Source organism: Rhopilema esculentum, chromosome 16 (assembly GCF_057945365.1).
Source record: "Rhopilema esculentum isolate cy_ngs chromosome 16, ASM5794536v1, whole genome shotgun sequence".
NCBI classification, from domain to species: domain Eukaryota; kingdom Metazoa; phylum Cnidaria; class Scyphozoa; order Rhizostomeae; family Rhizostomatidae; genus Rhopilema; species Rhopilema esculentum.
In genome coordinates this window covers 1,992,753-2,018,218 of record NC_142830.1, presented here as the reverse complement: position 1 = coordinate 2,018,218, position 25,466 = coordinate 1,992,753, and the positions used below count along the sequence as shown (strand labels likewise).

Sequence of the window (25,466 nt, the reverse complement as noted above, 5' to 3'; positions counted from 1 at the left end):
GGAACAGGAGACGATTGATAAGTCCCATGAAGCATGTAGGGGGAACTTTAGGATTGGGTCTCCACCTTATCTTGTTTATCTTATAGCATTTGCATAACTATCTAGAAAGAGACACGCACAAAAAAACGTATTCAGATATCAAATGTCTCAAAACATGAATGCATTTTGTATTATACACATACTTATTCAATTTCTCAGAAAATTTATTTTTAATTCATTCCATCAAACTCTTTAACTAAATATTCATTTTCAGCAGCCTTACTGCTTTTCCTTTAATTCGAAATAGGTCACATCACATTCTTGTCAGGAATCAGAAGATCGATTAAATCAGGGAAAACTGCTTTGTATTTTCTTGATGCAATTTCGAATAAATTAGTTTGTTTTCATTCCAGGTAACGCTTTATGGGACCTCTGATATGTTTCTAGGAAGAATTGGGTCGCAATAATATGTTATCACTTTAGAGCAAACAGGTCAAAGAACCAAATTCTGCAAGCATTTGACTTAGATCTAAATTTATTTGTCAAATTTACAAACATACAACATACGAAGGTTATGTTTGATGTGTGTGAGAACAACAATGTAACATACCCTAGTATATTGTAATTATATCGCTGCCAAAAGCTCTAAAACCACTCTGTTGTATGTTTTACTAGAAGACAATTCACTAAGGCTCTCGGCTACTGAAATATTATCAAACAGCCTTACCTGTAGATGGGGAATTAAAAAGGTCCTAGAAACCCCCAGGCGATTCTCCTTTCGAGGAAAGCGGTGTCCAAAAGGGTTACTTTTTCATTGGCTCTCGGGACCCAGTGGTCGAGTATTTTGTCATAGGATCCGAAAATGTCACGAAATTTCAGACTGAATGCAAGCGAGGATACAAAAACTAGCAACAAGGATCCACTTTTGAGATCAAAAGTCCCAGTAAAATGTATATTTTCACCTTTTTTAGGGCAGGCCAAAGGTTGCAGTGTTTTGACAGTGACATGAGCATTTAGATTACTAAGGAAGGGTATTGCCTTGAAAAGGAATAGGCAAGCGTTTTTTTTGAGAACGTATAATGGAGGAATTTATCGTATATAGTTGAAGAATTTAGATTAATTAATTGGGGTATTATCGGAAAATCTAATGGAAAAGTTTATCAATTTGATCATTTTGCTTCATGACAATAGCTTAGTTTGAAGTCATCTTGATGTGAAGCAGACATTTACTGCTAATTTTGCTCAGAAAATGTTGCAAAAAACAAATTAACTGTGTGATTGACTGCTTAAACAAACTATAACTACCATTACTGGAGTGCTACTCAACAGCAAACTTTTAATACCCAGCACTGATATTATGTTCTTTACATCAAAATAATCAAGTCTCAAGAAACAGGGGATAATTTCGCCAGGCCCTTGTTCTTTCTCCAAGCCAAGCAGACCGGCACGCTCGAGTTCAAACCGTAGAAGCAGTAAACCATACATCAAGTAGTTGTCTCCATCGCCAAACAGGTCCGGACTATTCAGCTCCGGTCTCATTTTCCCCATGTTGAGACTTCGTTTAGATCGAATCCAGTTAGCCATAATGGCTTCCGATCATGAATCCGTTTATAATAGGGTCTCATATAAATTAATAACTTCATCTTGTTCTGTAATGGATTTGCTTCATAATTAGATGGCTCAACCAACAGAAATAGGCCTGTGGTTCCAACAGCCTTGCACCAGGCCTAGATGTCGGTTCCAAATGCATCTGGCTCCTGCTCGGGGGCTCTTGTTATGTAGCAAAACGATTCTATTACCAATGTACAAGGGAACTAAGCAGCTACCACGGCAAAATAGAGAATTTACCCCATCTCAGGAAATAACACATTTGGATTTTTCTTTATCCAAGTCACAACTTAAACTCTTCTTCTTCATTGATTGTCGTCGGTTTAAGCCTAGGCCCAGTCTGGCCACGGTGACAAAAAGCTTCTCAATCTGATCGTTCATAGCCTTAGATGAACATTCCAAATAGTCACAAGCTTTTATTGTCTTCGCAAACTTCATCGCCTAAAACGAGAGTTTATTTTTTACCAACCATAGCCTTTCCGAAGGGAAATTAGGTGCGGGGAGGGGGCAAGGCTTTGTTAATATGAAGAGGAGAACAACATCCTATTGTTTCAAACGATGGAATTTTACTGTGGCTTGAGGGGAAATTGCCTACTAAGTTAGCATCTTAAAAAAATACCTCGATTATTAACAGTGTGACATTGAAAAATAAATTGATCATCTTTATATATAATTGTAGGCTACCATTTTGGAATTACGGCCACTTCTTTTGTCTTTCCCAGTTATTTTTGATCGTCCTTTAAAGTCATCAGCACAAACGGTTTGCGTCAACGGCTAATCAGGTCTCAGCGTTTACTTAAAGGAGTTAAATGCGTTATGAAAACCTTGGTGAAGTGCTCTTACTTGATAATTTAAATCCTAACTTATGAGCACTGCACCGTAAGAGTCGCTAATTCTTGAAGTTTACCAAGACATTTTGAAGTGTCCTTGTAACCTAAAATTCTGACAAAAAGGAGCCCTCTCTATTGCGAAAAAATGAGAGCCTTACCTGTGTAAAAGGAACAATTTTTTCTTGACTAACTTCATTGTTTCGTACGGTTGAATCGTCTCTCAAGTCTGCTTTACATCCGACTAATATAAATGGTTTTCCTGGACTATTCTCAAACATTTCTATCAGCCACTAAAATTGAAAACGGGTGCTATTAAAACCGCTTTCGGCAAAAAGCTAAAAACGCTTTCTATTTTACGTTTAGTTTTTAATTTAAAGTTGGTACAATCTCAAGCTAATTAAATTTGTGTCATACATAACGTTTAGAAAACCTAACTAGGGAAAAGAAAGAACAAAATGGGACTTTAAGAAAATAAAGGAAGATAAATCCTAGATAAAGGATCTTTTCCCCATTCGATGAAGCAAGATTGAAAATATTTTCAACAACATATCTTGCATGAAAAAAACCTGCATTGGTCTTTTTCGAGCCAATATATTTATAAATCCTCTTTGTTTAGGACATTGATAACAGAAATACTGCCAAACCTAGCAGTCTTTATCCCTTCAAGCACTTAATCAGCCAGTGGCGGCTCGTGTGGTAAATTTTTGGTGGGACTGATGACGTAATATTCGAAATCTAAAGCCATAGACACGAAACGCCAAGAAAGATAAATAACCTTTCCTCTTCCATTCTTTACTCTCTATGTCTTTACCTCTAATCAACAAGGCTGTCATCATTTTGAAAGTTTTGATTGAAAAAAACAAGTGCCTCTATTAATTATGTATAATTTGTAACAAGCAAAGTAATAAACTTTGTGAAATGTTGGTATGCTCGACATGATTTATTTAAGTCCGCTGAACCGTTTCCCTCTTCACAAAAAGGGGAGTTCGTGGGTGATGTCCATAAAAACATAGACAACTTGAATATGGCCAACCCGTAGACGATATCCTTTGCAATGCATATCATGGCAATTGAAAAATTGTCAAAGAACAAAAAGTTCAGACTGTTAATTGATCAATTTTCATATGCCGTGAAGCTAACATTTTTCAAGTTGAAAGCCTGCATTGGAAATATGCTTTATGCCTTTAGAAGGCCTACGGCCTAGCCTTCTCATTTTGAACTTATTTCAGGATCGGCAAAATAAATTCTCATATAAAGATCCAAATTTTATGTTTTATTTCAAAGTTTTAAAGCTGAAATTGCAAGTCAACGAATACACGCAACTCTGCTGCCTTGCAAGGTCAACCTTGCCTATCACAACAACAAAAATTCAGCTACCATTGAAATCCTAATTGGAGGTGACTCGGCGAACTCCGATTTGAGTTCTTCGAGCTCCTCGTAGCATGCACAGCGAGCCTCGATGCGGAGAGGAGGAGATGAAGAATTGAATTGCTTGGGGCTAGTTTCAACTAGCCCCAAAGGAATGCAGATTTAAGCAGAATTGGAAAGCAGCTCGGGAGATGGTTTCTGTTAGGCGTGTTTGTCTGGTTTTCAAAAGAACCGCGGGCAGTCAGACCTAAACAAACTAGAGATTGGACGAACGGTGAGACTCGAAGCAATTAGCGAACAGTGCTAAATTAATAATGGGCGTTAATTTTATTTACGTTTATAAATCTAAAACTTATTTTTGGAAAACTTTGGTGGGGCTGAGCCCCACTAGCCCCAATACACGAGCCGCCACTATAATCACAGCATAGTCTATTGATCACAGTAAAGTTGCTTACTTGGGGTGCACATACAAAAGGCATGTAAATAAAAAGGCCTAGCGATGATGCGTCTTAGCAATCTGTTTATCTGTTTGTCACCTTCTTTGGCGACTGTGTATACCCCCTTAGCAAGGTTTCTAAGAAACTGCTTTTAATTACCTACCTTTTTACTGACATTACTAAGTGAAGTCTCGCTGCTGATATCAAAACATAAAATGAAAACATCCGTGTCTTTGTATGATAATGGCCTAACATGGTCGTAATCCGTTGAACCTGAAGAAAAAATTAACGAGACTTATTTAAGCATTAAGATAACGGGCTATGCTCGAAACGTCATTGTTTATTTCAAAAAAAATTTCCTGGTACAATTTACTTACATTGATCGTTATCATAGCATCATATTGTACCGCACGCAATCTAGTATATTTATGGATTGTTTAAGCATTGTTGTTAAAACATAAATTTCTTGTGTTTCAAGCTTTCAAATATAGGAACCCCTCCAGGGCCCACGTCACGAATTTGTAAGTGGGGCCAAAGTTTCTTTCCCCTTTTACTGCAGCTTTAAAACAACTTGCTTTACAAAAAGTAGGGGGCCATGGCCACCTCGGCCCCCTGGTGGCGCGGGCCCTGCCTTCAGGGAAAGATCAGAAAGGTCTAATCTTTCTTGAGCCTATGGACGGCTATCTATCAGTCAATCTCTCAATAATCGACAAAGCTGGCTGATATACCAAAATTAACCTCAAACAAAAACCTTCTTTAATCTGCAAATATTCTTCCATCGAGAACTTAGCTCATGGTAAAATCAATTTCAGAGTGAGTTCACAATGAAACAATATCAATATAATCAAATAGCGAGGAAACTTCCTGTACTTCTATGTGTATTGGCCAATTTCCTTTTCAATTTTTCATAATTAAGAAGCTGAAAACGTCTTTTAACATGCGAGAAGAACCACGAAGCCACTCCTTGCTGAGTAATCGGATTTATCGACCAGAGAAGTCGTAATGCGCATAAAAGCCAACATACTGAGAGGACTAGAGTAATTCCAATAAATCTGTTGGAATATAAGGAGAAGCTATTCCACCGAATGCTGATTATGTCAACAAAGACAAGTACTGGATCCAAGCTTATCGACTTGATTATCCTAAGATAAGCATGCCACGCACTGCATATCCCAGGATATCATTCTTTGATATCATGCATCTTATTTCAAAATCAGGTAAACAGGGTGCATAGCGAAAAGCTGTTTCTGATGCAGCTGATAAAGCTAGTACTTCACGTATGTGCTTACATATTTTGCCAATTTAATAGTGTGCACCTGTCTTGAATCGGCTGTTACGTTTTCAGACGAGGGTTACCTTGTAAAACGCTCCGCTCCGTCCATGGCCTCTGTGATTTCTGGACGACGTCTGCTCCTTCAACTATTCTTGCATTTAAACAGATCAATGAAGTCACAGTTACCCATCATGCACATCGGATAACAGGGACATTCAAATCGGATAGCAGCGGCTTTAGGGACTCCAGGGTCCCGGGCCAAAACATCCTTATTATCTTCAATTTTCATTTTGTCGCTAGGGTGCGGAGGCTGGGGTCGTGGCCCCTTGGCGGCCCCTGGAAACCACCACAGAATTGGGTGATTTCTTGGCTGTTTACATGGAATGAAAATCACTGAAAAAGTGTTAGTAACCAACTGTACTGAATGACAATAGGCAATAGTGAAATAGTTTATGCTTACCTGAAGTATCCCAGAGATTTAGGCCAAGACTGTTCTTGTTTTCGAGTGAAACTGTGGCCGTGTAATAATCAAATACCGAAGGGCTGTATTGCTGCCAAAGAAATAACTGGTTTTAACATAACAGTTTAACGAAAAATAGTATGATGGTACATGCGCTTCTATATAAATTGTTCGCGGTTTTTTCTATTCCTGAAATAAAGATAAATCAAAGTTAAAAATTCACTTCATTTCAATGCTTGTCTTTGCCCTTTCATGCAAAGAGATCTTAAAAAGCTCTGGAATCAGGTGCTTTTTTCTTTTACAGTGAAATCTCTAATAACAATCACCTCTGGCAACGGTCAACTCCAGATCTGAGGCCAGTGGAGAAAATCCCCGCCGAATTTATGGTCAAACACTCATAAGAAAACCCAACACAGGGGCCACCCCTAATGCATTTTTTACCTCCATTAATGGTCAACCAGGCTACTTTTTGGAAAGAAATGAAAGAAAAATACAAAAATGTTCGCTTCTATTTTCCAAGTATGTACATTTTTTAAAAATCATTAGCTTTTTCCAGCCTTTTCATGTCTCTTTGCTTGATGCATCACAGGTATTTCAAGTCCCAATCCACCCCCACGATTTACTAACAGTGACAGTGCATGTTATCGAAGATCGTGACCTTGTAATTTATGTAAGAAAAATAAATGTATAAGTTGCTTTAATCACCCCTTCCCCCTCTTCATGTTACAAGTCAGGATTCGTTGTAACGTATGAGTAGTCCTATACAGTAAGAAGCGAAGATAATAGCGTGCAACTTAAGACTCGAAACTGAGTAATGATCATAAGATAATTACAAACACAACACACTCAACAGAAGCAACTTAAATTAACATAGTAATGTTCTATAGATTAGCGTCCAGTTCAATTACATTCTGACAAGTGGTTTTCGACAAAATGAATATTTCCAAAAGGAAACGGCCACTAAGCCCCCGAGAGTGGCCGCTATTAGAGCTTTTCAGGAAACTGAAATCAGAAAACAGAACATTTGGCCTAGGAGTTTTAAACTTCAAGCAGCATGCATTCTCCCCATTCTTATGTTTCGACCTTCATGCAATATGGTCCATATGCCCGAAATATTTGCAAAATATCACTAACAATAAAATAGAAGGAAATAAAACAGAATAGAATGGAATCCATAAATTCAGACAAAGTGCTTTTGCTTCACGTCAATGATACAAGCATCCAAGAAGAGGTAAGGGCATATTTTTGGCAAATTAACATCCGCCAAACAAGGCCATGAATAGCTTTCCATTCGGGATTTATTAAGCAATATAGAAACTCAAAATATATCAAAACACTTGGAATTTCCGGTTTCGCATGCATCCGCATTCAAAGATTTAAACAGAGTCGCCATATTGGTTATGGACTTTTTCTATGATCCCAATATGACGTCAGTAGCCGATCCAAAGAGCACACAGAATTCAGCTTGTGGGAAATTAGCTGTAGGCCAAAATAATCATACTATTACGTTTGCTGTTAATGTTGAAAATAGACTCTCGCAAATAAAGATAGCTGGCATAATTAAATTGAAATATTTAGATCACAGTTAACGAAAGGGCAGTGCGAGAGCAAAGCTTCCTAGATACTTTAAGAAGATAATCTACGTTCCACGTTGAGATAGGAACATAAAACTATTAAATTCGATATGGCTGAAGGTTACATATAAACGGACCGTTTAAAAATACATCTTACATAAAACTTCTAAGAAAAAATTAAGACAGGTCAGGGGCAAAAACTGGGCCTACGTCACCGGGGAGGGACCGGGGGCTGGGGGATCATAGCCCCTCTTTTTTGCCAAGCAAATAATTTCAGACCTGTAATAAAGAGTGAAAGAAGCATTGGTCCCCACTTTTGTTAGCCTTGTCCCCCTCTTTCGAATTAATGGCGTGGGCCCTGAAAAAGATCGGGAACCAACGAAAATAGAAACTGCAAGTCCAAAAACCCATTGTGGTAATAACAGCTGATCTCTTGTTAAGCAGCCAAAGCTTTGTCTGAAGACGAATGTCGGTTGTATGCTACTAAACATTCATGCAAGGACACAAATCGCGCGTCCTTTGAAACTGGACGAAGCTTGGAATAATCCTGCTTCCACTTGCTGCTTTCTTTCAAATAAATTTTCAAAGGAAAACGCTGGTCAAGCCAAATCTCGATAAGACTTTGTGCAAACATTTCAAATTAGATATAGAAGTAAGACATGGACACAATTGTACAAATTATGGCTTTTAAAATCCTTATTTTTTGTCATTGACAAGATGGATAATCCTCTAAAAATAACCGGTCTTTAAAAGAACAGAAAACTGAATCCTGTTCAATTGTCAGCATTTTAATTATATATCTGACGCACAGAAACAGGCATACCACGTAATTTATAGGGGATCGATCCTTGCTCTCATTCAGGGAACGACAATTTCAGTTACAATAATGTTTAGGCACTAGCGAACCGACTGCACCCCATTAATCAGAAAGCTAGTGTCTGAAAAAACCACGTGCAGGGCCTACGCCACGAATTTGAATAGGGGGGCCAAGGCTTTTTCCCCTTTTACTGCAGTAGGGGGCCAAGGTTTCTGGGCCCTGGTGTGACACCCCTTGGAACGAAATTTCATTGTAGAGACGATGGGTTTTTTGCCATCAAGGGGTGCTTTGTCGACAAATTTTCAGATTTGTCGGCAAAAATTAGGATAGCCCCACCACATTGTCGGCAAATGAGCTTGTTAGAAAATCGATGCTTAAGAGGGGGCCTCATTTTAGAGGGGGTTAATCAAGTTATGGCGTAAACGTTTGTGTCATTGGCTTTCTAGCACATTCGGATTGCGTATCAACACTTTTAAGTCGGTGCCAAGAACAGGGAGGCTGTAAACATCATTATCAGTTGAATAATCATTGAATTGACTCATTTGACTGAATGTAAAATACTTCAACATGAGCCAAATAAGTTTCTGAGCTTTGAAATGTGGTTTTAATAACGAAACAAATTGTACAGAGATAAATAACCACATCTGACTAATCCTGTTCGCGCTTCATTGGGCGGCCTACCAATGTGTGGCCGCAGGTAATGCATTCACAGCTTATGAATCTGACCAAAAACCAGGATAAAGAAATGTCTCAATATTATTTGATTTATAACGATACTCCAATGCAATTTGCATTCAATTCGATATGTAAACCGAATTTGTTTGTGGATCTGGCTTTTGCGTTTGAAGCAGTTGTAATGGATGTACACTCTTTTTATAAGAACAATTTTATAAGTACACGAGCCTCTCAAAAGTTAAGAACATATTAAGAACAAGCTGAGGCTTACATACTGTGAAGTGTGATTTTAAACAACGTTTTATCTCAAAAACGAAAGGTTTTAGCCATGTGTTGGTCCTTTTCAGTGACTTTTCAAACTTGTCAGCAAATTATGGTTGTCTCACTCACTTTGTTGGCAATTGAGGCCTAAACACCTCCCTAGAGCGAAAAGCTAGCAGTCGCATTGCTCACACCCTATGAATTTAATAACAAATTAAGAACCATTCAGCCTCAGATTTTCGAAAAAATTAAGAGCAATCAGCCTGAACTTAAATTTACTGGTTCTTTAAAAAAAGAGTGTAAAGGATGTTTCGTTTATTTTGCTGGCACCCTTATAATTAAAAAGAAAAATTAAAAACAATCCAGCCTCAAATTTTCGAAATTAAGAAATGCCCACCTGATCTTCAATTTACTTGTTCTTATAAAATAGAGTTTAGGTTAAGGGCTGAACGACCAAAAAACAGGTTGAGCCCCATCCAGTCACATATCAATAGTAAATATAAATCGAAAATTGACTTGGCAAAGCATTTATAAATTATACTGGGGCCATGTTAGAAGAAATATTTTGCTCTAGCTTTGTTATTTTCGGCGCAATTGTGAGATACGTATGTAAATGGAATTGATATGTGGGATGAATGAAAGTTCCCTTAACCCCAGTTTTCACAGGATACAAAGTTCTTTTTTCAGGATTAAGTGCCAAAATCTGTTTCAAGGACTAGCCTTCTCATGTTGCCTTGGTAACGTGTCATGAAACTGAACAAAATTAAAAAAAACCGACGCGGACATTTTGAGTCAGCTGCAACGTTATGGATGACAGTACTTTGCAGAATAGGATAAATACACTTTCTCGGGATAGCATAAATACAACAAACTGTAATGTTATTCAACACTCTATGTAAGGCAGAAGGCCTAGCTCAAACGATGATCCTTGGGGCAGCAAATTGACGAAAAATACAATATATTAGTTTGTAGACAGGATGACGGAAGAATATGACGACTCAACCGAAATCATGTGTGCAGAGTAAAAGATATGAAACTTACAGCATCATTGTTATGCAAATAGAAAAACTTATTAACTTACTTCATCGAATCTTTTGCCCGTGTATGTCTTCAAAAGCGTTGTTTTTCCGCAACCTTCGTCCCCAAGAAGTAAGACTTTTAATGGGTCCTTTTGAACTGTATTGCCATTCCTAGTCATTTTTCCAGCAACAAACTTCAAACCAAACTCCAGAACGCAAACTGTATCGAGATTTAGTTATAAGCACAGTGAAATCAAATCGCTTAACCGGGTGTTTTCCACCACGCTCATTGCTTTCTGATGAACATATGATAAGCGACAGCTGTTTCTTAATTGTTCTAGACGAATGTGCTCGGATTGAAATATGCGAACTCTTCCTGCGACAATCTATGGGATTTTAAATAACATGTGATGTTGATTGTGTCTCTGAACTTGGCCTTGGAATGCGAGCTTCTTCGTACAATTAACCAGCTGCAGCAGGGTCAAAGTCTTTCAGTTACTCAAACTTGACTGGAGGTGGTATCTTTGTGGCCAATGTGTGTTAGAGCGCCCTTTGACACCTTAGACAGGCTCTTCTTACTTTCTTCTAACTGCGCTTCTATGACCAAATACAGGTTCCTGAATAAAAGAACAAAGGGTTACCTCAGAAATCTTTTAATAAACAGTGACCAGATAATTATCAGTGTTAATCGGAAATTCCTATGGCTCTTCGAAAATGAACGGGAAATTACGGGCAATCAAATCCTAGATGCTTGAAAAACTGCCAGTAGCCATGAATCGGGTCCTTTGAGAGCTAATTTAGGCATCTTTAAGTAAACAGATTACTGCTGATCACTGCAATTTGCTCAGATAAAAACTCAAACACACGTGCATTGGAAAATTACTGTATTGTGCCTGACCGAAATTCCTTCAGTAGAACAGATGACCTCGGCTTTTAAATATTTAATTTTGACAGCGTACAAAACAGCCTCCTTGAAATTAGCATGTTTTTGTGGGCGAAGTTTCAAAATTGTCGCTAATTTCATGTTCCTAAAATCTATTCTTGGCTCTGCACTCTCAATTTAACTGAGTGCACGCATAATTTTGCAAAGCAAAACAAAGCAAGTGCTACTGGTAATCAGTTTGACAGCGCAATACGCGGTCAAAGTTTTTCAAGTGTTTCTTCGCAATGAAGGATGCAAAAATGGACACTCAATATACAGTACCTGCTAAGGTTCGTCAGTATTCTAAGACGAAGATTTAGCTGTGTTTTTATAGAGAGCAGGGACGTAAATTGGCAAATATTTTGGGGAGGGGGGGGGCTGGAGGGCTCAACATATCTGACTGACAAAGGTCAATTCTAATTTTGTATAAGGGCCTAAACTTTAACAGTTTTTTCCCAACAAAACCTTATAAATTGTCTCGTAAATAATTATTCAGCTGTATGATAAAGTTTCGAGATCTCGTAAAATTGGAAGATCGAGCATAAAGACTGTTACTTTAATTAGTGCATCACAACATATGTTGTCCAAAAATCAGGTGTTAATTTTTCTCCTTCTACGACTTGCCCATTGCTACACTTATCTAAATTTACGTTGTCCAAAATGTCCTCTCCCAAGTAAGAACCGTGAGGTCGTTTAGTCTTTCACAGGGGCGGCGCCAGGAAATTCAAAGTGGGGGGGGGGGCTCGAGTTGATAGAATTATTAGACTAAAGAACCATCTTTTGAAAAAAGCACTAACACGCTTCACGATATTTTATACCTATTATTTTAAGGGGCACTCATAAAAGCTAGCGGTACGTTTGGAGGGGGCCGGCGGGAGGTTGGCGGAGGCCTTGGGGATATCCGAAAGAAGTGGCTTTCCTGCGAGCGAAGCGAGCAGAAAATTTTCACCACCACGCTTTTTAGATTAGCTTAAGATACATTTCAGAATACTTCTTGCAGGTATTTTCTTTCAATCGTTTAAAACATTTTGTTATTTTTAAGGCATGCTCTTATTACGTTTGATTAATTCCAGTCTTAAAATTGAATTCATTATTTTATGAGGTCCCATAGACCTTGGCGTATTCCTTGGAAATTAAGCAACTAAAGGATTTGTCGGATTATTCTTTTCTTTTTACCTTTTCCTATAATCTTTTTATTTGCTTAAAAATACATTTTTGGAAAAAATTTGGGGGAGGGGCTGAAGCCCCCACCTGGCACCGCCTATGTTTCATCGGTCGATCTCGAACAGAGAAAGTTCTTGACAAGTCATGGGAAATGTACTGCGCTTTTTTAAGCATTACTGATAAATATTATTTAAAAAATTCTATTTCGTATCCCGTTTTTAGAAGCAATTTGATGGAATGATTATCACACTATCCCCATTATGACGAATGTAGTTGAAAATACTTGCATTTTCATACAAAAATTTGTTTTTTTTGTATTGCGTCGCCTTTAATTCTTTTTAGGACTGCCTTTTACCAAACAACTATTTTCTTTTGAACTTATACCTTTCTTATGCTTCTCTTTGAGCTACAGTTCACAACGACATTTGAGTCAAAACTTCAATTTTCACAAATGATTGAAATTTTCTCCGATTAACCTAGCTTTCTACCAACAGCTCAACATTTTCTGACTGTCCTCAAATTTTCCGATTGGATGAAAGAGTGGGGGGTGTCACACCCCTCACCCCCACCCCCTAGTATTTACGTGCCTGATTGAGAGAATCAGTTAAATACACATGCTAGATGTCGGAAACTTTCCAAAAATGGGATGGGACACGTAAAGGCTGGGGAGGGGGTCAAATTAGCATTTCATCTCAGTTTCTAAGAAGTTAGGGGAGGGAACATTTCCTGTGACCTCCGGTTTTGCGTCTAACCGTATGCGTCTAACATTGCTCAAGAAGCAAAAGAAATATGAGACAGGGTATGTGTAGAGTACAATGAAATCGAGCATTGCGTAACTCTAAAACCACAAAGTGATTTTGGAATTGTAGGGTCAATATATAATAAAGCCATTGGATAAAGTGATGGTGTCCTAGAAATTTAAGCTACTGGCATTTTTTATTTCAATGAACGATAGCAAAGATTTCGAGCCAGGATTTCGAGTGGGTATTATTGGACAGGAGCGTAGCATGCAAAACAATTTAAGAAAGTTTTAAGAAATATGAAAAAATCTGGTAGACCTTGATTCTGAGTACGTTACTGTGAAGGATTCTCTTAATCATTACGTCATGCATAAAATCTTACGATCTTTGTCGTCTAATTCTCTTGTTTTTTAAAACTCATTCATTGTGTAATGTCGCAGTATCATATTATGATGTTTCTAGCATAACATCTTTCAAAAGTTTGTACATTTCAATATACTTCGGTGAGCCCCTTCATAAATACAGGGTAGCCAAAACCAATTGCTAACAAAGTGTGTGAGCAGTCTTTTATTGCTACCAAATAAATAGCAATAGGATAAGCACGTATAATTTGAATACTCGACAAATAGCAGGAAACTCTCGATGCTATGATTCTCTTATTTTACTTTACAGGCATTGACATCTACTCGATAGTGTAGAGCCAAAAAAAAGAAGAAGAGGGGCCATAGAGCTTTCACTATACAAAATTAACGTTTCAGTTGTTTTTGTGTGCATGGCTCCTCAATATCAACTTCTTTATCTTTCCATTTTTTCTAGGATCAAATCATTGTCTTTTTTCTACCTGTTACTTGAGTAGCATAATCTTAAACATAAAAAACTAATAGTAAGTAGTAAAATTTTGCGAATATTAATTGAGTTTTCAGTTATCAAGAGGGCTATTGAGGCCACAGATGAATGAAAATGTCAAAAAGAAATATCAGTTCAATTAAAGATTTGATTCTGGCAGAAATTAGCCATGATATTGTAGAACTGCCGAGAAAAAAAGGGGAGGGGGCGCATCCTCCCTTCGAAAAGAAGAAGGGCCCTCCCGAGCCTTCCAGTTCTACAGCCCTGCATCCACTGTGGTTTGGATTTGCAACACTAATTTTCGACTACTGGTGTTTATTCTTATTTGTGTAACTAAACTACAATGAATCAATTGATTTATGTCGTCAAAATTGTGTTTTCATATTTGCTATTAAATTTAACCATCTAGATTTATAATATGAATGAATAAATGGATGTAAACAAGCCAAATATACTCATTTTTTAGAAGAAACTCACTATAAATAACAAGTAATTGGCAATCGGAAAAAATTGAAAAACAATTATCTTAAGTTAACTGCTCCAATTCGAGGCAAAATCATTAAGAAAAAAATTGAGTTTTGAAAAAGGCAACAACTCAGAAATTTCGCGAAAATCCCCCAATATGATTGGCTGGTTAGCATAGAAATGAAATATCTTTACATGAGCATTTGAAAACAGTAGAACATCGAGAAATTCTCATTTTTCAGCTGCGAAAAACCGACAAATTTCTGCTGGAACATTTCCTAGCATGAATAATTTAATAAAGTTCCGCCAATGTTGAAATAAATGATATCACTTTTAGAATTTTAAAAGTTTTCCAGCCTCGATATTCTCAAAAAAATTTCGTTTGAGCCTGAATACATTCTTAAAAGATTCTTATTTATTCAAATCTCATATGGTTTTAGGGAAATATTGCCTGTTCTTTAATAGATAGCACGCTTTTTGATAAACCAATGATATATAAGTGTGATAAACTTTTCAAGTTCAAAACGAGGTCTGTCAGTTCTGCGATTCCCTGTTATGAACATACCCATAGAACAGGCAACTGCTGAAAAACCAAACACAAATATGCCAGCTGAGGCTGAGCAATATTTTTAAAACATTCTTGAAAAATTTGATTATTCTGATTATTCTTATAAAAGAAAAAGAGTGTATTAGAATCCTATTACTGTTTTATTTGTTTTAAATGTTTTAGAAAAAATTACGTTAGTTAACAACTTTATTGACTGGCCTTATGAATCTAATTTATTGGCCTGGCCGTTACAAGACACAATTATAATCTAAATTTTGATTGGCCCTAATGTTAGCACCATCAAACTACACTCTCTTTTTTTATAAGAACAATTTATAAGAACACGAGCCTCAAAACTGGTCAAAAGTTAAGAACAAATTAAGAACAAGCTGAGGCTGAGCTTCTGCAAAATGCAATTTTGAACAACGTTATTTTTCAAAATCGATGATTTTCGCCATGTGTGGGTGCTTTTTCGGTGAATATTCATATTCGTCAGCAAATTAAGGCTGTCTCACTCACTTTGCTGGCAAATGAAGCCTGAACACCTCCTTAGAGTGAAAAAGCTAGCAATAGCACTGCTTACACCCTCTTAATTTAAGAACAAAATAAGAACAATCCAGCCTCAGATTTTCGAACAGTCTGCCTGAACTTAGATTTACTGGTTCTTATAAAAAAGAGTGTAATTATTCTGCTTTGTTGGGATAATTTAATTTTTATGAGTTATCAATTAATGAGTTATCAGAGTTGATGGACAGCAACAAAGCAAGATGGCCACGTACAACCTTCAATATAACTCTTCGCTGGTCATTTTATTGAATACATTGTCACAGAAGTGGCAACTGCTTGAATTTACATACCTTTACTCAACAATATGTAAACAGACTTCATGAAACATTGCTGACTGTGTTTCACCTGTACAGAATCACCATCAACAGCAATGCTATAATTTCCATTTATCAGAACCCAGAAACTTTACGTAGTGTGTGTAAACAGTGACCTCAAACTTTTTGTCTAGCCATCAAAGGAACCGCCCAGCATCTCTTTTTGCCAGATCCACAGTAATTCAATTAGCGAATTTAGTTTATTTAGCGTATTGTCTGAAACACTTTCTCAGTTCTCTTGGCGCGGATTTCTCTTGTCACCAAAGAAAGATGAAACGGCGAGGCACAAAGGTTTTTGTTTTTCCGTACAATGCTCGCCTTTGATTTGTATTATTTTCAGTCTATTTTCAGTCAGTTGGGTGTTGTCATGGAACCTGCTGCTTCTTGAGAAAAGCGATCAATGGACAAGAAATTTGCTCTCTGTTTTTTATGTCATTAAGATTTTGCATGTTCTGTGTCTTGCCTGCCATTCCACACTTTTAGAAATATTACGGTAAATACAATGGCACCCAGATGCATTAGAATTTCGACAAAAAGAATTTTTCTGTCAAAAATCTCTAAGAAAGAGAATATTTTCAATACAACTCTTCTTGAAAACGACTTTCCAAAAAAAACCAACGGAAGTTCGCTTAGTTCAGATAAGAGAGGACTAGGCAACCAAAATAAAACGAAATTCAGTGTAAGAATTTGTTATTTCGCTTATGTTTAACGGGATGAAAACCTAGGGCATTCACGAACATCAAAGTCCTAGCAGGGCCCAGGCCATGGATTTCGAAGTGGAGGGGCCAAGTGCTATTAATCGAACTTGAATTTAGTGCTTCAAAACAGGGCCTCTTTGTAACTATTTTTGCTTACCAAAAAAGTGGAGGGGCATGGCCCATGGCCCCTCCGGCCCCCCGGTGGCGTGGGCCCTGCCTAGATTAAAAAAGTGCTGGGTGTATGGTATATGGTAGTAGGGCTGTCGAGAGGGGGGCAAATTGTCCCAGGGCCTCGAGGTCCAGGGGAGCCTCATAAAGTAATAAATTCCGTTTTAAAATGGAATTAATTTGAAGTTAAACAATCAAAATAGTGAAACATTTTAACGACTATATGAATTTAAGCTAATCCAGCTTGATCGCGAAGATTTTCTCCCTTTGTCTACAAAATATTACCCTTCACCAAAAAATCAAACAAAGACCCAAATCAAAAAATATCTTGGGTTTGACTTGGACAAGAGTGTTATCAGGGTGTTCCTAATCAAGGAAGCAAAATAGTAACGTACTGCTTATAGTGAATTTTTCAGTAAAATAGAAAATGTTTTCAATTTCAAAGGAATATCTTTGATTTGTCAAAGCAAAACAGGTCGGACAAAAATATTATGACGCCACTCTTGCGGTCTTTCTGGAAGGTTCTTCGTCATTTCTTTGCCAGACGCACCTGTCACTTGCTGTCACGTGGTGCAATAGCAATCAGCTGCAAACACGCACAATAAATATGATCAACATTGATAACATTTCTTGTGATCAAATAATACAACCCAGATTCTATTAATTTTGATCACTTTCTTCGGGCGTCAGCGTCACTGCTTTGCAACAATCTCTCTATTTTATCTGAGGTTGGATTGTTCTTAATTTGTTTTTAAAATTAATAGATTGTAAGCAGTGTGATTGCTAGCTTTTTCGATCTAGGGGAGCTGTTTAGGCCTCATTTGCCAACAAAGTGAGTGAGAGAATGCTGACAAGTTTGCCTTCATTTGCTGACAAGTTTGAATATTCACCGAAAAAGCACCCACTCTTTGCTAAAAATCCTCATTTATGAGAAAAAACTTTGCTGAAAATTTCATATTAAAAAGTTTCTCAGCCTCAGCTTGTTCCTAATTTGCCCTCATCGTTTGACCAATTTTGAGGCTCATGTTCTTATTAAATTGTTCTTATTTAAAAGAGTGTATATCATAAATGGTGTCATAGGCGGGGGCGATTGGAGGGAAATTTTTCGTTGGAGGGAAATTAGGGCATTGTTAATAGAGTTCTTCTTTATTAACTATGGTTAAACTTTGTGCCCTGCAAAGCTAAATAATTTCCTGTCAGAAATTGAAACAATTTATGACGTTGGATTTAAAATAACACTGTTACAGGATAAACTAAGTCAAATATCACGTGGCACATTGTGAAAATGAGAGTGACGTAGCCAGCATTCAAACAAGTTATCAGGACTGGAGCTTATTGCTCGTACCAGCTCTGATGTGCAAAGATCAGTATGGCTGATCTGATTAAATCTCAAGAACAGTGTGTGTTTCAACGAAAATAATCCTTCTTGGTGGAAGTTGCAATAATTCTTAGCAACATTCCGAAAGATCCTTTTCATGAAATATTTAAAATGCCCACCATTTGGGTAATAGGAAAAGTACTGCATCGATGCAATCTGAGTAGTTTAGCCCTTTAATTATAGGTAGCAGATATAAATAGTTGGCAATATCATAACAAAGAGAATTGCTCTTACTGCTTTCATTGCAAGATAAAACTCTAGGATTCTGTAGTGTACATTAAGCAAAACTTAGTTCGTGAAAGTAAAAGTTTTGCTTTCAGCAAATTCGATAACATGAGTTCATTTAAGGAAAACTTTAAAAAGCTACCCTGAAAATAATGAACATATTTTAGAAGAAAACAAATCATGTAAGCATTAAATGTATCAGAAACCCCCCCCCCCCACCCCTCCCCTAGATCAAAATCTATTTAACCACAAGGGAGCCTTAGTTGATTGTATGAGTACATGCCTTGTACTTTGAGGTAAAAACCCTGGGCACTAATATGACGTAATAGCAGCTTTTTGCAATAATCAAATATCCGTGATCATTAAAAAATCAAGAGATAAGATATAACATGTATAAGAAAGATAAAATGCATAATTAATGGCTGCAATTTTAATTGTCAAGGAGTTCTTACGTTGAGCTTTCATTGAGTCTCTTGCTGACACACAAGCAGCTTTTTATGCTTACATTGAAGAGATGTATCAAACGACTGCACTTTCGTGCTATTTCTGGTAAAAAAGTAAGAAATATAGGTGATAGAGAAAAGTTTCTCAAAATTATTTCGCGATTTAAATGTGAACAAAGAGCTCTGATATCTCATTTATGGTGAGATTTGTATCGACATTCGAGTGAAATCAATGAAAAAGTGATAACGTCACCCGCAGAATGATTCTCAAAGTTAACTGCAAGACGGCAGGTGAAGTTCTTCACAAATATTAACTTTTTACTTCACATGATTAGCATGACAAAGCAGCAAAATGAATGTTTATCCTTCTAATTACTTCATTGCATGGTTAATAAAAAAGGAGAGAATCATGCGTACACAAAGCTTCCTATCTTCTCTGTCGTTTGCAGACTCTATCAAGATTAAACCAAGCCCACTTCAAAGATTTATTGTACAGTTTTTCCGACAAAGTCTTATTCCGCATCCCTATTGCATCTACAGTGAAAACTATTTGCTTGAAACTAAGGAATCTGAATGACAGCAGCTGATTAGTACGAATTCTCTTATATCATGTTTTATTACACATGCGCATAAGATGGGTCTGCGTCTGGCGTTGAGAATAAGGTATAAGCCAATGCATTGAAGAAATTTGGTACCAAAAAACGATGCTCAGAAACCCTAAGAGCCAAGAAACATTTGAGAAATATTGCCAGGCAAAGATAGGGGGTAGGGAAGAAAAAACAAAAATAAGTGTCATTTAATAAAATCGACAGTAGAAAAGAGTAAGTGAATAATGCTAGGCAACCTAGAAGTACCTGTTAAAATTTCTCCATTGGATCACATCAAGAAACATTTGAGGAATACTTAAGAAACATTTAAGAAAAATTTGAGGCTCAAATCAACAAAATATCAAGAAACTTTGAGCCTACATGGTTTAAAGTGTTTCTTAAAAAAATACCTGTATCTCTGCATTGAATGTTTACACTGGTAAATTGGCACATATGCAAGTAACCGGAGAGCAATTAGATGATTGTAGGGAAGAAGAGTATCTCTTTTCATACACAGTGAACTTAATATGGAACTCGCCTACCTTTACATTGTGTATATCAAAATTCAGATAAAGCATTTTTATATAGAAATGTAGTTTGAGATTTTACCAGCTATATCTACGAAGGCAGGAAGCATTATGCTCTTAAAACTCAATTAACTGCGTATTGGAAATTCATTAAATGCAAAACATTGTGAGGATGTGAGTAATGAGAGAATGGAACGAGGGTTTTTGTTGTTGTGATTTAGGAGCGAGAGAGAAGAGACGGAAGTTGAAGTGAAGATATAGGTTGAATAAGTAGCAGAAGACGTTGTAAAGTTAAGTTTGAGAATATCGATAAAGAAGAGAAACTGAATTATTGTTTATATTTGTTTTCCTTCTTGCATGCTTCGTTACACATGAATTCAATATAATGTCCTGTGTCACATCGAGCAAATTCATTATTCCAAATTCTTCCAATTAACTTTTGGATACTAGCTTAAAAGTCAACAGAAAACTCTACATTCAACAACATTAACCTTTGCAAATCTCATCAACTGCTTAACATTACATTAGATGTAAACAAACGTTCCTTGTGAACGTAATAGAATAATTAAAATTCTTCAAAGTAATCTTAGTCTCCAAATATAGGCATTTAGCATTATATAGTTACGTGTTTTCAAATTCCAGAAAAAACAAAATTCAGAAATTAGAAAAGTATAATAACAGTACCGGCTCATTTGAATCAAATGCATTTATTTATTTGTCAATTATGAGAAAATTTTCGTATTTTGGATGCTGACGTTTCACGGGTTTTTGACATTGAAGCTCCTTAATTTGTGGGAAATTCACAAGGATAATTCCTTCGCTATCATTAGAATCTAAAGCTTTGCAGCTTTAGAGAAAAATAATACTTTCTGTCAACATAGTATTTTGTGTGAACAAAACAGATGGTCAATAAACAGCAGAACAAGGTAAACAATTTCACCCCTACCTTTTGTAACTTGGTGATATGGTGATATGTAGTAATAGATATTTTTCGCAAGTCTTAGATTGCTCAAAAGAAGTTGCTGAAAAGCACAATACGTATCAACTTGAACACTATAAGGTTTAATTTGTGAAACAATTCACATGAACACTACAGGGTTTATCCTTAAAGGACATAAGGCACTGACTGGTGATAACCTCTCCCATCAACATAGGTTCGCAGCGTTCATAAACAAAAACATATAAGACACAAGATACAAGCGTCGATGAAATATTTCATATATTTACTCACCAAATGCTGCTTGTAGAAAATGATAGAAATTTTATCATCAGAAACTGTGAATTCGTGAAGCGCAGAGCCAAAAAATGCAACAAACAACGCACTGGTATGATTCCCTTGTATTGCCTTGTTAAATTGAAGGGCGATTGTGAAAATTGGTCCTGTAGAGATATCTTGCTGTAATTACATACAGGACAGGTGCTCTCTCGAACTTGTTTTGATTTACATAACAATGATTAAGTGACCTTACTTTGACTAAGCAAGATTATCTTGTTTTTCCGTAGAACAGGCATTGGTCTAAGGGTCGAAACTATGAATTTTTCATAAATCCCTTGAGCTGTAAATTCTGGTAGGCATATCACGGATTCCTTTCTGTGCAAGCTTTTGTTGTTGATATGACTCATACTTCACCTAGATTCAAACACCTCGCACTAAACATATAAAATCGCATCTTCTCTCCAGCAGGAATGCAACAAGAGGGCTAGCTTAGTGGACAGTTAGCTACTGTGAATCTTTGAATTAGCCCCCCCCCCCTGAGGGTTATTAATTTAGGAAGTTTGTAGATGGGGCTTATTCGATGGGAGAAGGGGTTCTACATTACAAATTAATGAAATTCGTTATAATGAGACTAGTAAAGGTAGGAAGCTGGGTCTAGGGCGATTGACTTCATAAAACATTTAAAATAACTAATACTTTGGGTTTCCCCAGATTTAAAGTTTTACAGTAGAACTAAGATAGACTAAAAAATATCAAGTTGTCGATTTTAAAATCACCGAACTTAATTATAGCAAATTACATGTTTTTTGTTGCTTTTGATTAGAAAATATGCTTCTCTTGTTAGATTAGTTTTATCAGTTTACGTGCTTGCTATCAGCTATTTGGCTACAAAAGAGGAAATAAAGTATGAATCAACTGAATAACGACAAATACAAACTTTAATTACAGGCTGTAATTTACAGCAACATTATCGTGTATTTTTTATCATGAAAATTGTCTTTTCTCATGGTGTGGTGAGCGGAGATGTGAAGCTGTTGTCTGTCAATGCAGCAAAACTTGTCGCGGAACTTTGTTCTTAGTCTGCTTAAAATGGTGTGCATTGCTAACGAAACAGTTCTTTTTAAAGCAAAAACAAAACGTCTTGAACCAGTTGGTGAATATCGCACAATCAGGGACCCTTTCTCAAATGTCGTTCAGCAAATGAAGGCCCCGTAGCGCTTATTAAAGGCGTTCATTTATCAACCACGCAGTAATGTCGTTTGATTAGGTGCTTAGGCCAATAACGGACATGCTTTAACGACCAATAAATTGACTGGAAAGTAGAGGTAAATGTGTGAAGAATTGAGAAGTATCGTTGTCTCACGAAAATACCTAACGAAAAATAAAGGAGAATCGGTATTGGCACTCATTGACTCCTGAAGGAAATTATTTCTCAGCTGATGGCATAATTCTAGGTAATGTATTCTCAAAATGAAAGTTAATGACAATGTCAACTCGTGTGTAGCCTTTGTGACGGGCTGTACCTAAATTGATTTTTTTAGGAATCGAGATACAGCCAAGACAACTTAAAAGCATTTGCTAGCGATTTTCAAGGATTTTAAATGTAATTCCTCCCTGTCTGGACTTTTTGTTCTTTTATTTTTCACAAGCAATCTGCTAAATCTTCACTTTAACATGTTTATAATAATAAGAAATAAATAATTAAAATTTTCACAGTTTGCAACGAGATCTAAATATGTTTTGAGCAAACTAAAGCCAACTATGTATATAAAAAGTAATTATCGTAAAAAGCCTTAATTTATAACATATGTTTTGCATAATCTACAGTTGCACTCGAAATTTTCTACAAATTTCATATTTGTGTTAGGTGAAATAATGTTGCCGTTTGCTCGAAATTCATACTCTAGGTTTTTGGGAAAAACATATTCCAGTAATGTTGGATTCCAGTTATTGGCAGTTTTGTATATCTCGATCAAAGAAAGCTGTAAAGATTTCTGGCGAATAGACACTGACTTTGTTTTAGTCAATAATTGATCAAAATTGGTGGTGCTTTGCACATGATTCGAAGTGCACGTTCATGAGTGTTGCTCATTTTATAATTTAATTTTCTATCATTGAACATCCATACAAGTGACAGTAATAAAATATGAGTTAGTGCTAGAGCTAGTTGAGTTGCATCCATGAATGTTGACAGTGGCGTACCCAGGGCTGCAGTAGTGGGGGTGGGGGGGGGGGGGTCATGGGCCCAGCCCCATAATTTTTTTGGACCACGCCCTTCAAGCACTCGCAAATGCGGGGAAACGCCCTTTTTGCAAAATTTTCCCCCATTATCTGATTCATGTTAGCTACGGTAAATAGCAAAGTATTTTACAATTGTTATTGACACAAGCATACAGTATACTACACCCCCCCCCCCAAATGAGATTTACATCGTTTTTGGACAAATCTCGAGAATCATATTTTAGAAATAGTTCGGACCCCCTATTCCCCCCATGGGTACGCCACTTAATGTTGATATATGCGATTTAGAGCATGAAAACTATGTTCAATGAAGCCACCTTCTATCCGGTGCTTGGCTTTGAAATTGCAAATATAAAATCTGTACAAGAACACCACAGATGTAGACACAAGCGTCTTAGCCTCCCAAGTGCCTCTTAATGTCATCATGGCAAATGGAAGTGTTGCCACATTAACACCGAGTATTCATCATTATTTCTCTACATTGTACATATATTTAGTCACTACTTACATTAGTCATTCAATGCTTTGTCAAGTACCAAGCCAGGATGACTTTCCATATTTGAGACAGTAATGAAAGGTGCGCTCGTCTCTCACTCGCTCATCTGCTTGACCAGGTCGCAATCAAAAATGAAGGCAAGTGTTTTATCGTTTTCTAAGTCTATGGAAACACTGTCTTCTTATTGTCAAGAACAAAGAAAAAATTATTCTATGTGCTAAATTGTAGCCTTAATATCTTCTTTGCCATCAGCTACAGAAGAGATTAAGAGATTTTATTGAATAAGGAGATTACAAAATGGCTCAAGCATATGTCTTATTGTTCTAGCGATTGTGTGCCCGTGAGTGTATAACTGCTGACTAATATTAAAACCAGCACTGATTTAACGTTTTAATTGGTTCTCAATACGTTTATCAAAACCATCAAAACAACCATGCTATGGACAATCTGTGCTGGAAGATAACAACGTCATCAAAACAGGAAGCTTTAGTCATATCGACCTTTTCAAATTTTTAACAATCAATGTAAAGAAATAATGCGAACTACACTCAGCACTTGTCTATAACAAAGTTTCCCAAGAACTACAGAACTGGCGAGCCAATTCGAAAAAGAGGATGTTTATTATGGCAACAGGAAATTTGGTAGGCTACAATACTTTAGGCTATCGGTTATCTGGTGGGCTGGTTTATAGTGAACTCCAGAGTACACTAGGCTATAGGTTGTAAAAAACTTCCTGCAAACAAGAACTTAAATCATGAAAATATAGATCACAATTGCCCACATTGTCTCAAGTTTGTCGAGACTACCCAAAGCTTGCCCAGCTTCCCAAGAGGGCTCTGTTCTATTTGTCCTTTAAAGAGGTTTATTAGCGTATCTCTTACTCATAAAAGACTCTTTATGAAAACCTTCTTTTATAAGATTAAAGATTAAAAGATTAAAATGGCTCACATCCATTAGGCAGAAAATTTGTAGTACTTTGTAGAATTTTTTATATTAAAAGAGGGTTGGGCCACTTCCATCTACAATTTGATACATACGTTCCTAGCTTAGACCTTTTGACTGTTTCTCTGTCGTTTATACCCTGAAGAGTGTCGGACGGAAATTTAGGTGTTTCGAAATGTATGTTTTTTCAAAGCCATTTTGAAAAGAGGAAGGTTATTCAATAATAAAACATCCTGATATTGAACGGGGCAGCAAAAGAACAACATTTGAAACGTCTCTTCAAAAACCTAAACAAATTTTATGGTCTTTTTAAAAAGCAAATTCTATAAACAGCGACATCAATTCTGTGATATCATTCATAACAAAGAACAACGTCACAGCCTTGTAATAACACTTTCATAGTAAAGATGAATGTTGAAGCATACATAGTCAGTAGTCAGTAGAAAGCTAGACGTCCACTGACCGGAGGAAGGTCCACGATGAACAGTAGAAGCTCATATGACACACCCAAGCCGCGCCCATTTTCTATTGTTTTGTGAGGAAGGTTTGCCTTTTGGGATGTTTTTGTCTGGAGGAAGGTTAAAAACTGGACCAAAGTAGGCAGTCAAATAAAACCATCTCAATTTTCATCAACGTACACCATAAACTTTTGCAAAAATGTAGTAACTGAAATTGCGAC

General features: G+C 36.8%; 1 protein-coding gene across 4 annotated transcripts; it reads right to left on the bottom strand.

Annotated features, from left to right (window-relative positions):
• Positions 1-485: 485 nt before the first annotated feature.
• LOC135682216 (rho-related protein racB) lies at positions 486-24,125 on the bottom strand. Of its 4 annotated transcripts, XM_089113236.1 has the most exons (7): positions 21,124-21,254; positions 18,788-18,881; positions 10,364-10,918; positions 5,956-6,046; positions 4,386-4,495; positions 2,576-2,707; positions 486-2,028 (listed from the first exon to the last, which is right to left on the bottom strand). In XM_089113236.1, exons 3-7 carry the CDS (start codon positions 10,478-10,480, stop codon positions 1,834-1,836), a joined length of 645 nt encoding a protein of 214 aa, XP_088969362.1. In that variant the 5' UTR covers positions 10,481-10,918; positions 18,788-18,881; positions 21,124-21,254; the 3' UTR covers positions 486-1,833. The 4 variants fall into 4 exon arrangements, with proteins under 4 accessions (XP_088969362.1, XP_088969359.1, XP_088969360.1 ...); XM_089113233.1 differs by lacking the exons at positions 18,788-18,881; positions 21,124-21,254 and adding an exon at positions 23,858-24,125; XM_089113234.1 differs by lacking the exon at positions 18,788-18,881 and having other exon boundaries at positions 21,124-21,264.
• Positions 24,126-25,466: the final 1,341 nt, after the last annotated feature.